General features: G+C 48.7%; 7 protein-coding genes and 1 non-coding gene across 9 annotated transcripts; 3 read left to right on the top strand and 5 right to left on the bottom strand.

Annotated features, from left to right (window-relative positions):
- Nucleotides 1–197: 197 nt before the first annotated feature.
- Nucleotides 198–1431, bottom strand: LOC132257716 (protein FAM50 homolog). The gene has a single exon (XM_059754736.1). It carries the CDS (start codon nt 1346–1348, stop codon nt 275–277), a length of 1074 nt encoding a protein of 357 aa, XP_059610719.1. The 5' UTR covers nt 1349–1431; the 3' UTR covers nt 198–274.
- A 71-nt stretch (nt 1432–1502) lies between these two features.
- Nucleotides 1503–3014, bottom strand: LOC132258316 (beclin-1-like protein). The gene is made up of 2 exons (XM_059755579.1): nt 2789–3014; nt 1503–2726 (listed from the first exon to the last, which is right to left on the bottom strand). The coding sequence occupies exons 1-2, from the start codon at nt 2898–2900 to the stop codon at nt 1561–1563; spliced, it is 1278 nt and encodes a 425-aa protein (XP_059611562.1). The 5' UTR covers nt 2901–3014; the 3' UTR covers nt 1503–1560.
- A 77-nt stretch (nt 3015–3091) lies between these two features.
- Nucleotides 3092–4448, bottom strand: LOC132258319 (abscission/NoCut checkpoint regulator). The gene is made up of 3 exons (XM_059755581.1): nt 4317–4448; nt 4080–4255; nt 3092–4017 (listed from the first exon to the last, which is right to left on the bottom strand). The coding sequence occupies exons 1-3, from the start codon at nt 4362–4364 to the stop codon at nt 3324–3326; spliced, it is 918 nt and encodes a 305-aa protein (XP_059611564.1). The 5' UTR covers nt 4365–4448; the 3' UTR covers nt 3092–3323.
- Nucleotides 3220–3301, top strand: Trnas-gcu (transfer RNA serine (anticodon GCU)). Its single transcript has one exon. It is a non-coding gene; the product is annotated as a tRNA-Ser (tRNA).
- Nucleotides 4449–4459: 11 nt separating the features above from the next.
- Nucleotides 4460–6375, top strand: LOC132258315 (protein cereblon). Its single transcript, XM_059755578.1, has 6 exons — nt 4460–4668; nt 4729–4868; nt 4933–5037; nt 5102–5672; nt 5736–5875; nt 5939–6375. Exons 1-6 carry the CDS (start codon nt 4593–4595, stop codon nt 6269–6271), a joined length of 1365 nt encoding a protein of 454 aa, XP_059611561.1. The 5' UTR covers nt 4460–4592; the 3' UTR covers nt 6272–6375.
- Nucleotides 6280–7513, bottom strand: LOC132258318 (E3 ubiquitin-protein ligase FANCL). The gene is made up of 2 exons (XM_059755580.1): nt 7403–7513; nt 6280–7348 (listed from the first exon to the last, which is right to left on the bottom strand). The coding sequence occupies exons 1-2, from the start codon at nt 7475–7477 to the stop codon at nt 6338–6340; spliced, it is 1086 nt and encodes a 361-aa protein (XP_059611563.1). The 5' UTR covers nt 7478–7513; the 3' UTR covers nt 6280–6337.
- A 45-nt stretch (nt 7514–7558) lies between these two features.
- LOC132258313 (BTB/POZ domain-containing protein KCTD3) lies at nt 7559–11221 on the top strand. Of its 2 annotated transcripts, XM_059755575.1 has the most exons (6): nt 7559–7757; nt 7826–8605; nt 8661–9061; nt 9134–9253; nt 9431–9451; nt 9996–11221. In XM_059755575.1, the coding sequence occupies exons 1-6, from the start codon at nt 7699–7701 to the stop codon at nt 10784–10786; spliced, it is 2172 nt and encodes a 723-aa protein (XP_059611558.1). In that variant the 5' UTR covers nt 7559–7698; the 3' UTR covers nt 10787–11221. The 2 variants fall into 2 exon arrangements, with proteins under 2 accessions (XP_059611558.1, XP_059611559.1); XM_059755576.1 differs by lacking the exon at nt 9431–9451.
- LOC132258320 (CAAX prenyl protease 2) lies at nt 10796–12283 on the bottom strand. Its single transcript, XM_059755582.1, has 2 exons — nt 12112–12283; nt 10796–12055 (listed from the first exon to the last, which is right to left on the bottom strand). Exons 1-2 carry the CDS (start codon nt 12207–12209, stop codon nt 11311–11313), a joined length of 843 nt encoding a protein of 280 aa, XP_059611565.1. The 5' UTR covers nt 12210–12283; the 3' UTR covers nt 10796–11310.
- Nucleotides 12284–12294: the final 11 nt, after the last annotated feature.

Raw genomic sequence — 12294 nt, 5'->3', positions numbered from 1 at the left:
ACACGAGGATCGCGACACGACTGAGGGACCTCAGCGCGGAGCGGCAAATCCTGTTGGCGCCGAAGAGTGAATCATTGGGGCTTACAAATCCTCCCCCATATGAGCTTCTGTAGCCACACCACAGAGGGACCTTGTGTGCAGTTGCTAAGTCAGGACACAATCAAGGAAGAGTGTCTCGCTTGAATCCATCTCAATTTTTCCGTTCCTTTTCTTCTTATTATCACTATTTCAAATTACACACAATTTTACAATTTATCAATCAGCACGGGGAAACTCACTTGGATTTCTTATCCTTGATGGTATACTTATCGTAGGTCTTTGTAGGATCGTACGGCTCCCATCTGCTGGCCGGGAAGATGTGCTTATTCCTCTCGTACCACGATCTGAGCAGGACTTTTCCTGCGTGCGACTCCTCTTTCTCGATTGTCGCATCGCTGATCATGCGGATGTCATCATGGACGTCAAACTGGAACAACGGTCCACTCTTGCCTCTCGCCTTCGTCACAATGAAGTCGTAGAAGGTGTAATGATGAGGCAGAATGAGATCTTCTTTGACGTACATAAGCTGATCTGCCATTACGGTTTTCAGTTCGCTGAATTCCTTCCGCAACAACTCGAGGCACTTCTGCAGGAATTGGTAAATGGAGTGTCCTTTCTTCATAGTCACACTGCGTCTGTGTCCAGAACCGTCCCAGTAGCTGAAGGTAATGGTGATTTCCTGGTCTTTCGTCGCCGCCTGCTGAGCTACCCATTCCTGCCTCAATTCCTCCCGCAATCGGTTCTCCCTCTCCTCTCGCTCGCGATCTGGCAGAAAGGATGTGTCCACATCTGGATTCTTCTTGATCTTCTTCTTGGGCACCTCATCGATGTCCATCCAGCTTCTTTTCTTACTCTCCTCCTCCTCTTCTGATTCCTCTTCATCATCTTCCTCTTCCTTCTCCGCCTCTTCCTCCTCCTCCTCATTGTCTTCCTCGTCCTCTAAATTGAAAGACAGCGCCTGGATTTGCTTCTGCTGCTTGTTCTTCTCAGCCTGTTTGGCCTCCAGAGCACGTAGCTTCTCCCTATCCTTCTCCTCCTTCTTCTGTGCCAACTTCTTCTCGCGCTCCCGCACAATGTCCTCCTGCTTGGCCTTCATCTCATCCAACGTGACCAGACCGATGGTGGAGCTCTTGAGCTGCTGCTCCACTGCATCATAGTGGCTAGCAAATTTATTCTCAATGTTGTGCACTCGCAAATCTTCCTCAATCTTTTTCTTCCTGAACTCAATCTCCTGTTGCGCTATTTCACGCTTCTTCATCAGTTGCATGGCGCGCCCCGCCTCACTGGCTGCTCCTTTGTAGTGAGCCATCTCGAATTGGCTGGAAATTCACTGATTTATATGAGAAAACACCACAAACAACCTTTGTTTACGTTTTCCTCCTCAATGTGTCAATAGTTAACAATTTTACCCGCTACGCGGCGATACTAGCTTACAAGAAGAAACTGCCCGCAGAATTTCTCTAAACAGCTTTTATTTCCTCCATTAATCTATTTCACAGTCTTCAAGCATGACCAGAATGCCTAGTCATCTAATTTATCGTCAGCAAACTGAGAAGACACCCAGGCAAGGCCCCACTTCAGATTTGTGAGCAGAAACTTGAGGGCCTTGGTCCACTGTTCCTCAGAGTTGAATTGGATCTTTATCGAATACGAGTTGCCAGTGGCCGAGTCCTCAATCTTCCCCTTATCCATCTTGTAGGGCAGGCAGAAGCCGGAGTCGCCCTTCTCCACCTCGTCCTTGAATTGCTGCAAACAGTCCAGGAAGGCCACCATGGCGGCATCGAATTTCGTATCCCAGTAGAATCGGATTCCTCCGGTCCCATACAGAGGCAGCTGTTTGCCAGTCTCCAGCTCCTCGATGTACGAGTGATTTCCATACGGCACGAGTTTGTAGCGCTTAAAGGTGAGGTTCATCTTGCGCGCCAGCGCTGAAAGGAGCAGCGCCGTCTGCCCCCAGGCTGCATTTATCTCTGACCAATCCACAGGGGCGGATGGCAGACGTCCAAGCCGGAAGTTGTTGATGGTGCCAAAGTGGCCAGAGTGCCAAATGTGGAAGGTGACGTTGAAGACGTTAGTCTTCTTGAGCCTGTCCAGCTGCGCCTGGGCAGACGCCAGATGATTCTCCACGCTCCGGAACTCGTCCTCTGTAGCCATAAGATCCCGTCTGTGTTTGGTGTACTCGCGCCAGTACTTTACTTGCTCATCCCGAAGGCGCTCCTGCTCCGTCTGTTGATTCTCTATCGATGCTTTTATAGCCTCTTCCTGCGTCTTCAGCATAGCCAATTCAGCCACGAGGCGCTCCTCTTCGCCACTCAAGTCCGTGAGCTCCTTCTCCAATTGCTCAATGTTGGGAATATCCTCAGAGGCCTCAAGTTTCTTCAAATAGCTCAGATAGTCGTTGAAATCATTGTCAGCCAGCTTCAACTGCTGATCCATCATCTCCAGCAGAGTGTCTGTGCACTCATCGCACAGCGGATGGTCAATTTCCGAGTTGGATGAGAGTTTGTCGAAGAGCTCAGCCTTTACCTTCATCTTGTGACTGCCCACGTCGCCCTCAGACACATCCGAGATCAGCATAAAGCCATTCGTTCCTGTTCCGGAGTCCGTCAGTCTGAAGGGTGGCACGAAGTGGTCGAAACTCATAGCCTGGGACTCAAGATCCACGTCGATGTTGGAATTGATGGGCACTGGAAGCCACAAAATAGAAGATTTCAAGGGAAAAGTGGGGGAAAACACTTGTTTGTCTTACGTGAAAGTTCAGCCAATTTGTGTTCATCAATCCTGTCAAAGGAATCGTCAATCTTGATGGGCTGCAGACATCTCTGACACGCAAAGCTCACACTTATCCTGCCGTCTCCCATTTCTTGGAGATTTCACTGAATTTCCTCGCACGAAAAATCCCCTTGTTTTCTTTTACCCAAAGCAAACGTCAACACACTGACGCACAGAGACCTCTGGCGTCACCCTCCCAACTCTGCATAATTTCCCCAATTTCCCTGAGTAGGTCAACATTTTATTTCATTTCTTTATTCTTGCAAAGATTACATGGAATAATTACAATATGAGCGTGCAAAGATGTTAAGAAAAATGTAATATGGCGATCACGAGGCCGTTCGAAACGATTGGACTTGGCCAGATGACCGCTCCATTGAAATGGCAAATTAACCAAGGATATTTATAGACGAGGTGGCCGAGTGGTTAAGGCGTTGGACTGCTAATCCAATGTGCTATGCACGCGTGGGTTCGAATCCCATCCTCGTCGTTGTTTTTTTCCTTCCTTTTCCTCATTCCTTTTTGCCATGATAAGGCTTCGTTCGATGGGCTCTGTACTCTTCGTCGTCGTGGATATCCTTAAAGCACTCCCGGCAAAATAGTTCCCCGTCGCATCCAAGGCACCGAATGCTGGCATCCTCGTTACAAACTGTGCACCACGGCAGCTCCTCGGTATCTCCGGACGGTGGAGGCAGACTACTGATAAACTCCTTTTCATCAGGATCGAGGATCTCCCCTTCAAGAGCGGATTCGGCAAGATAGCGCTGAGCAAGCTTTTTAGCAGCAATTTCCTCGTCCTCACTCTCTTCGTCGACGTTCGCAGTAGCACCAGCAGCTTCTGGGGCTTTGGCAGACTGACTAGAGCCAGACGAGGGAAGAGGATTCTTCTTCAAAGCTGCCAGTCGCTTTTCAACGTCTTTTGCGGGATCGAAAGCCTCTCTAATCGATGCTTCCTCCGAGTACTGCTTCATCAGATCATCCATCTTCTGCTGATCTGATCTCTTGTCCACGGCGAAGACATGAGCGTTTGAATATTCCTTGTATTGCTGTCCTCTCAGCTCTGCCAGTCGCTTTCTCATTTCCTCCTCGGACGGAACACTCTTTGGCTGTCTGTCTTCCCGTAATTTCTCCAGACGCTTCATGATTTCATCGTCCTGGGCAACTCCTTGGGATGCGCCGGCTGTAGAGCCCAACTTCTCAATGCGCCTGCAATGAGTCATCAACTGATAAACTCCTCAAACACATTCATAGAATTATGCAAAGTATACTTCAAATAAGCCTCTGGAACTGGACGTTCGCCATCCTCAGCCTCTTCTGTTGACGACTTCTTCTGGGCATTAAAGCAGGAGAGACACACTTTCAGTTTCCTCTTCTCAGGAGATCCGTCGATAGAGTATTTTATACAATTTTTGCAATAAGAAAATTTGCACTTGGGACACCCCACCTAAAAAGAATCAAAGAGGGTAAATGATTGCATGACACGTAGAGAAATGTGGACAAATTACCTCTTTGAGGAATAATCCGTACTTCTTTGTACACCCACGGCACGACATATTCCTGGAAAGTGCACTTTTCGTAACAGAAAATCCCTAGAAAGAATTCCTCGGGGACCCCTTCTTGTTGATATAGAATGAAGTTATGTGACAGTCACTGTCAAGAATCTCACCACAGAAGGGGAAATTTGTTTTGCTTTTGGATGTTTGGGAAAAGTGCGGAGAAAAAGTGATTTTTCGCCCAGTTATCTTGTGAAAATTGAGTGAAAAGTGCAGCAAAGGGAAGCTATGGATCCCGAAGACAATGGTCAGGGTGAGGAAGCTGAGGGAGAAGATGAGGCAGAGATGCTGTCCGATTCTTCAGGTGGGATTTGCGTTTCACTTCTTAATGTCACTTTTTCTATAATAATTTTATATTTTCCAGTGGTTGAGGATGATGGACAGGAGAGAGATGAGTCTGGCTTCAGAATTGGTGTCTTCAACATCATGCGGGATAGAAATGTGGCAAGGATTTTCCGGGGATTTCGCGGATTCAATCGCGAATCAAGTTCCGGAAGTGAGGATGTGAGTTGAAAAAGTTTGCAGGCTTTTTGGGGATATTCCTAATTGCTTGTTGTCTTCCTTGCAGTCCTTTCAAGTCACAACTCCCTCAAACGAGGAGAGCGACAATTCAGACAGCGCGAGCAACAACCAGCCCCAAAACTTTGACACAGAATTGCCCACAAATCACTCAGTGAGTTTTCCTGGTTCTTCTAAATTGCGGTCCATTTGTTGATTGTTTGGTGATCTCTTTCCAGTATCTGGGCAGGATGGAGTCCGTGTCAGGCGTTGAGTACTATGAGCCGGGGAGCAGATACAAGATTCACATTTGTCCGCATCACACAATCATCTTCCCTGGACAGACTCTGCCCGTGATTCTCTCCACGAGCCAGGCATTTCATCTGACCGCCCAGAGTGGTGAGCACTCGGTGGGACTGGTCTTCCCGCCGATTAACAATGAGCAGTATGGCGTCACGTGCCAGATGTATGAGAAGAATGTGAGGAATCCGCTGTGGAAGTCAGACTTGAGAGCCAAATTGCGAGCTCACCAGCGATTCCGCGTGTGCAAAGGCACGATAAGTCATCCCATTTTGTCCACCTTCGTGGGCGACGTGAGAGAGGCTGAGGTGGAGATTTTGCCTGAGTTGTCTCTGGGCGATCCCTTGAGCGGTCATATTCGTGGCAGCTTGGACAAATTCCTTCCTCACTCGTCACGAATCAAGCTCCTCTACTCTCACGCCAGAGCATGGCCACTTTTTGTCTACGAGCAGTATGACATTGGGAAGGTGATGATGAAGATCAAGCATTTCGTGGCAGCTCACAATCTGGGTAATGAAGCTTTCTGATCGCTGACTTTTAAACAATACAATAACGAAGAGTCTTTCTGAACAGAGAACATGCCCACGGATCCTATTGTATGCTCCTTCTGGTCAGCCAAGAACCTTCCTCTCGAAGAGAGCGACAGAGAGAAGATTTTTGCCACGAATTTCGTGGAAGTGCGCATGAAAATCATCGCAGAGAAGTTGAATGATGTGAGTGGAAAGTATTCCTGATGTGTTTGCTATAAGAAAACTAATACAAATTACTTCTTGCAGCCTTATTACTACCACTGCATCGAGTGCCAGCAGAAGGTGGCGAAGTTTAGTGAGGTCTTCGCCATGTCTAAGGATGGCGTGCAGGCAAGCTACTGCAATCCAGGCGGCTTCATCCACGACACAGTCACACTGTTCGGCGTGGAGCTAAATGCAGTGATTGTGGAGCGCTCAAAGTCTACCCAGTTCAGCTGGTTCCCTGGCTATGCGTGGAAGATCACCGTCTGTGGGCGCTGCCATAGACACTTGGGATGGCAGTTTGTGGCGGAGAAGAAGAACCTCAGGCCACACTCATTCTTCGGACTCACGCAGCGCAGCATTGTGCTGAAGCTGTAAGGAGGATCTTCTCTATGGACTGTTTTTAATGGGCATAAATGCAAACATTTGAGTATTTTGACGCACTCAATAGCCTTCTTCATCCGCCTCCAACTCGAGGAACGTCGTGAGCTTCACCCGACAGAAAGGACACTGACCCATGGCGACGGTAAACATTGTCTTGCTGCTCGGGAGAGTGGCGAAGTAGTGTTTCAGGCACTGCAGATGGAAGATAACGTCGCACTTATCATTATCACAGCGAATGATGGGAATTGTGTTGCCCTGGAGATAGTCGAAGCAGATGTTGCAGGGCGTCTCCACGTCATCCTCGCGCATTGGGAAGTATATGAGATCGTACATCCTCAGGAGATTCTTGTGTACATCCATTTCGACGTCCCAATCTGCTATCTTCTCGTTGTAGATCTCCCGAAGGGGCTCCACTTCGGCGATGGGTCCAATAAACACCAAGGCTACTTGGGACGGAATCAAGGGATCAATGCTTATCTTCAGGAAGATTTTCTCATTGAACTTTATAATCCTGGACGTGGTTTTTGTTGTAATGTTTGCTGGTCCCACGATGAAGCAGAGTTCGTCAATTGTGTGCATATTGTCGTAGAACTCATTCAATTGTTCCAGGAGTGCGTTGAAGTTGGCCAAGTGACTCTCGATGCTTCCTATTTTCCAGAACATCTTTTCCAGCTGTGGCGGCAAACTGTGCTCAGTGACTTTCACCTGAGCCTTATCGGTCACGGCGAATTCCAAATAATGATGCTCATTTTCAGATATTCCGTTGATCTTGATCTTCGAGTAGTCGGCAGTCACTTTAACGTTGTGACCAGATTTCTCGAGAGATTCCAAATTTTCCAGCAGCTTATCAAAGCGCTTTACACTATCCAAAATCTCATCTAATTCACACACTTCTTCACACTCATTCGCCTCGAGGTGCGCCTCCAATCGTCTCACATATTTCTGAATGGATTCCTTGGGATCCGGTGGGAGATCTAGAGGAATTTTCCTGCACGAGTTGAAGACTTCAATTGTAGCATTGCCGGCCTCTGGATATTCCGGCGCTGTGAGGTGAATCTTGAAGGAATTCCCCTGAAATCACAGAGATAATTTATCTGGCGCATAATTCGTTTAATTTTTACTTACCTTTGTCGTAAAGAATCCCACAAATTTGTGTATATTTTCGTCAATTTCCAGGAAATTCTCAAGGAAGTTGTTCATTTTGTTTGTTTACATTTCAATCTCTCTCCCCCCACTCCTGATTTTCTCCCCTTTCGTGAAGTTAGTCGCGAGTGGTGAATTCCATAATGGATGAGTTGTCAAGATATTAGTGTTTTTGGGCTGGAGAAAATTGCTACAAACTGGCCAATTTTCCTCTTCAATTCCCTCAAGAGTGACTCGAGTGGTCAGATAAAGTCCCCAATGAGACTGTGGGAGTGATTATGAAAATGACATATGTGTTCAGTGGCGAAATTGTGCATCTCAATGTTGGTGGAACAAAGTGAGTGGATGGGGGCGCTCCCTTTATGATTTTCCCACATTTTCACTCGTTTCTCCAACTCTTCGTAGGTTTGCGACGTCCCGGCAGACTCTCACTTGGATCCCAGATACTTTTTTCACGGCACTGCTGAGCGGACGAATCGCTAGCCTGAAGGATGACACGGGGGCGATTTTCATCGATAGGGATCCGAGCCTCTTTGGCTTTGTTCTCAACTACCTCCGGACGCGAGAGGTGGATATCAGGAACCATGACATACGGATGCTGAGACATGAGGCGGAGTACTATAATATCTCGCCACTGGTGAAGAGACTTATGCTGTGCGAGGATCTTGGGCACTCTTCCTGCGGAGACCTTCTATTCTATGGCTATCTTCCGGCGCCTAGTATTCCCATCCAGGAGTTCACACCGCCCCCATCAAGCTCCACCGCTTCCACGATGTCCCTGGGAAAGAACACATCGAGCTCAACATCAACTGTGACCACGAGCAACACTCAGGCGCGTCCGGGAAGCATGGTGAGAGTACCAGAGTTCCAAAACACGAGTGGGAGCGGGAACGGGGTCAGTGGGAATGGAAGTCGTCTGGCGGGTCACTCGAGAAATTCTTCGCTAGACCTCAGAATGCGCAATGGACAGTCCTGGGCCACGAATCACTCCCGGACGGCCTCGCTGGATCTCAGGCACTCACGGAACTCCTCAGCGGATCTCACGAAGGCGATCAGGAGCGATGTGGGACTGGTGTTCAGTGCCAACCAAGTATCCGGATGGATGGATCCGATGCGAGTGCAAATCATCAAAGCTCATCTCAACTGGATCTCCGTGGCGTACGCTCACTTTGTCACCTGCTACAGGTATGAGAGCGACAGTGTGGGCAATTAGTGTGTCTAATGATGTGTTTTCGGGCAGATTGAAGGACTCGTCTGGATGGCAACTCGTCTTCACGTCACCCTATATAGAGTCGGCCATCGAGAGGATCGCTATTAATGCCAAAGTCAACGTCTCGACGTCTGGAGAGCAGACGCAAAGCAAGATGGTGGCGATCAGCTATGGCTCACAGATCCGCCTGTGGGGAATCTCTGAGGACGGCGCCAAGACTGAGGTGGGAACGTTTAATCTGAAGGTGCGCGTGGAATATCTGTTCTTCATAGGGAGCCAATTGGTGGCCCTGTCGTCGTCTGGCAAAATTGGGGTGTGGCACGCGATGACACAGCACTGGCAAATACAGGATCTGGTGCCAATTCTCTCCTTTGACACAGCTGGATCCTTTCTACTTCTGGGATGCAACAATGGATCGATTTACTACATTGGTAAAGTGTTAATTGCATGGGCAATATTGACCCGAAGCTAAATCCTTATTGGCTTTCTTGTTTTTTTTGCAGACATGCAAAAGTTTCCTCTACGAATGAAGGACAATGATCTCCTTGTGACGGAACTGTACAAGGATCCCTCGAATGATCACATCACGGCGATTTCTGTGTATCTCACACCAAAGACTACAAGTAAGATTGTCTCTTTGCTCTCCTCTGATCTTAAATTATACTTAATTAATCTCTTGATCGGAGAAGAATGTCTTTCTTAATCATATTGCTCTTGAGCAACTTGAGATGCTCAAATTTTTGAATACTGAATTGCCCTTGAAGAAAGTTAATAAGATTATATACCATTTTGCATGCCAGCACCGGATAGGGGAAGAGAAGGTAATTTTTCACTCATTCTCTCTGCTACTTTGAGAGTTTATCACACAATTTAAGAGCCAAATTCACGAGGCAATTGATTTCTTTGGCATTTGTGGCGCTTTTCTTATATTCGGAATGATATCCAGTGATCAGAGCAGTGGCGTAGTAAGCACGGGACTCACAAATCACAAAATGAGAGAATGCTTTTAACTGTGTTTGATCCCTTCTGATCATCTCTTGTTCACACTTTGAATTCATCATGTAATTTGTTACTGCTTAATAGTTCCCATGGAATTGGAGAAAGAGTCCCTGAAGTTTTAAAGTTTGAGTGAGTTTATTCGGCAAGTCCTTCAGATACTTACTAAGCCACGTGATAATGAGCAATCACAGCAAACTTTTGTCGCTTTCTCGTCACTCTGTTCGTTTTTCTTTATACGTTTTCTTGGATGGCTTTTGAGGTGCTGGCATGACTATGAATCCGCTCTGCCGGAGAGTGTCTGTCTGTCTGTGTGGAGCTAAAAGGGAAGGCGTGCTTCCACGACTAATGAGGCTTCATTGCTTGCAGGCTTATGTGGCAACTGGATTGAGATTGCGTATGGCACGAAGTCGGGCTCTGTGCGCGTGATTGTGCAGCATCCAGAGACAGTTGGACATGGACCGCAGCTCTTCCAGACGTTCACGGTGCACCAGAGCGCCGTGACGAAGGTGACGCTGTCGGAGAAGTACTTGATTTCCGTGTGCAGTGAGTACAATCACGTGCGCACATGGCGAGTTACGCGCTTCCGTGGGATGATCTCCACTCAGCCGGGCTCCACGCCGGAGGCGTCCTTCAAGATTGTGTCACTGGAGGCGGCGGACAGCAACTACAGCTACGCGGCGGGCAACGATTTTGGGCCATTTGGCGAGCAAGACGACGAGCAGGTGTTCGTGCAGAAAGTCGTGCCGGACACTGATCAGCTGTACGTGCGTCTGGCCTCAAATGGGGATCGCGTGTGCGTGATAAAATCCGTGGACTCCACGACGATCACGTCGTTTTGTGTGCACGAGTGCGAGGGATCCTCGCGGATGGGCTCCAGGCCGAGGCGATTCATTCTGTCGGGGCACTGCAACGGAGCTATACAGATGTGGGATCTCACCACGGGCCTCGATCTCGCTGCCAAAGGAGAGAAGACGCAGCAGATGAGCGGCGGACCGAATGCGGAGGAGTTGCTACGGCTGTTGGATCAGTGTGAGCTGAGCAACAGCTACGCCTCCACGCCCTGCATGTCTCCGTGTCCGGCCAACATTCCATCGGCCAGGCTCAAGTCGGCAAATCTGGCATTCCTCAATCAATCCGACTCCGGCGCTTCCCAATGAACTCAACGGTTCTCATTCGGTCAATTGATTTATTATCAAGTGTACGTTTAAGACACATTTTCTTTGTTCATCGAGCATTAAGTATCAAGAAAGGGGGCTCTCGCGCGAGGGCGCTCCTAGGAGGCTGTTTCAATGTAAAATGCATGTAATCCAGAGGAGTTCTAGAGGCCAGTTTCCAGGCAAGACTAGAGATTTATGTGAATTAGGAAGTGTGCTAAGCATTCGAAAGGACAACTTCGCCAGCAGATTTCTCCTCGGGATCATAAGAAATTCCACTTGTATAACGTATGGCAATCTTTATCATATCCCACCTCCTGGAGCGACATCCCCTTGCAAATTTAGGCCCGGATGGCGTCCCTTTTCACGTTTCAATTGTGACTATATTTACAGAAAAAAGTGTAATAATAATAAAAACGTTATTCAAAGGTGGCAAAACGAAGCGCTTTAGAATCACACGTTTTCTTTTCGGAGAGGCTTGAGTCTATCTCTATCTTACAGAAGCGAGAAGGGCATGGATCCTGGAATCACAGTTGCTGGGCGTACAGGTGATTGGCGTAGATTGTAGGCGCCGTGGCAATGGGCAACAGCAGTATCCAGGAGACCAGCCCCAGTACGTAGAGGAACTGCAGGAGGTGCTTCCTGGGGTGACTGGTGAGCTCCATGACATCCGGGAAGCCCATGTGATTGCAGAAGGCGTGCGCCACGAAGGGGGCAACAAAGTGGCCGGTCTTGGTGAACAAGTAGGCTGAATAAATGCCGAATATGTACGTATAAGTGAATTGGAAGCAGGACATTGTCACGGCAGTCTTCACGTCCATTCCCGTCCGCAGACGCTCAATAATGTGGTGGAAGTGCGCCACTGCGAAGAACAGTGGCACCAGGAAGATGGCAGCCGTTGGCGAGAAGGACTGCAGCAGGAGCGGCAGCATGCACGCCCGGAAGGTGAACTCCTCCGAGAGCGGCGCTACCACATGATTCCGCAGCCACAGGATGTTGCAGAAGCTGGAGAACCAGTATGTGGGACGGAAATACAGCCGCCACATGCCGCTGAACACCTGCATGGAGATGGGGCCCAGGAAGAGGAGCGCCGTGAGGCAAAGTGGGATGACGAAGGCCATGAGAATTCCGTCCCGCCGAAAGCCCATGGCCTCCCACAGGGTGACGCGCGTGAGGAGGCTCTGCGAGGAGACCACGTAGAGGAACACTGGCGACACTGACATCACTAGGAACACGCTCAGGAACCTCTTCAGGATCGTCGATGGATGATCCCTGCGAAAAGTGAGGTTACACCACGGGCTCCTCAGCCATTCTATCCGGCTCCTCACCTATTCTCCTTGGAATTCCACATGTACAGGCTGGCCACATAGATGACGGAGAGCAGGAGGCACGTTCCGACTGACTTAGCGGGGGAAATCAATTCCATGGCGTGTGCGATAAATAATATAAACAGACGGAGCAGAGAGAACTGGAGTCGGCGCCGCGATATTTCCCCCGGCCGCGAGCGTTTG

The sequence above is a fragment of the Phlebotomus argentipes genome, unplaced genomic scaffold, assembly GCF_947086385.1.
Source record: "Phlebotomus argentipes unplaced genomic scaffold, Phlebotomus argentipes genome assembly scaffold_4, whole genome shotgun sequence".
NCBI classification, from domain to species: domain Eukaryota; kingdom Metazoa; phylum Arthropoda; class Insecta; order Diptera; family Psychodidae; genus Phlebotomus; species Phlebotomus argentipes.
The sequence above is the reverse complement of the archived record's forward strand: the minus strand, read 5'-3'. Positions and strand labels throughout refer to the sequence as shown.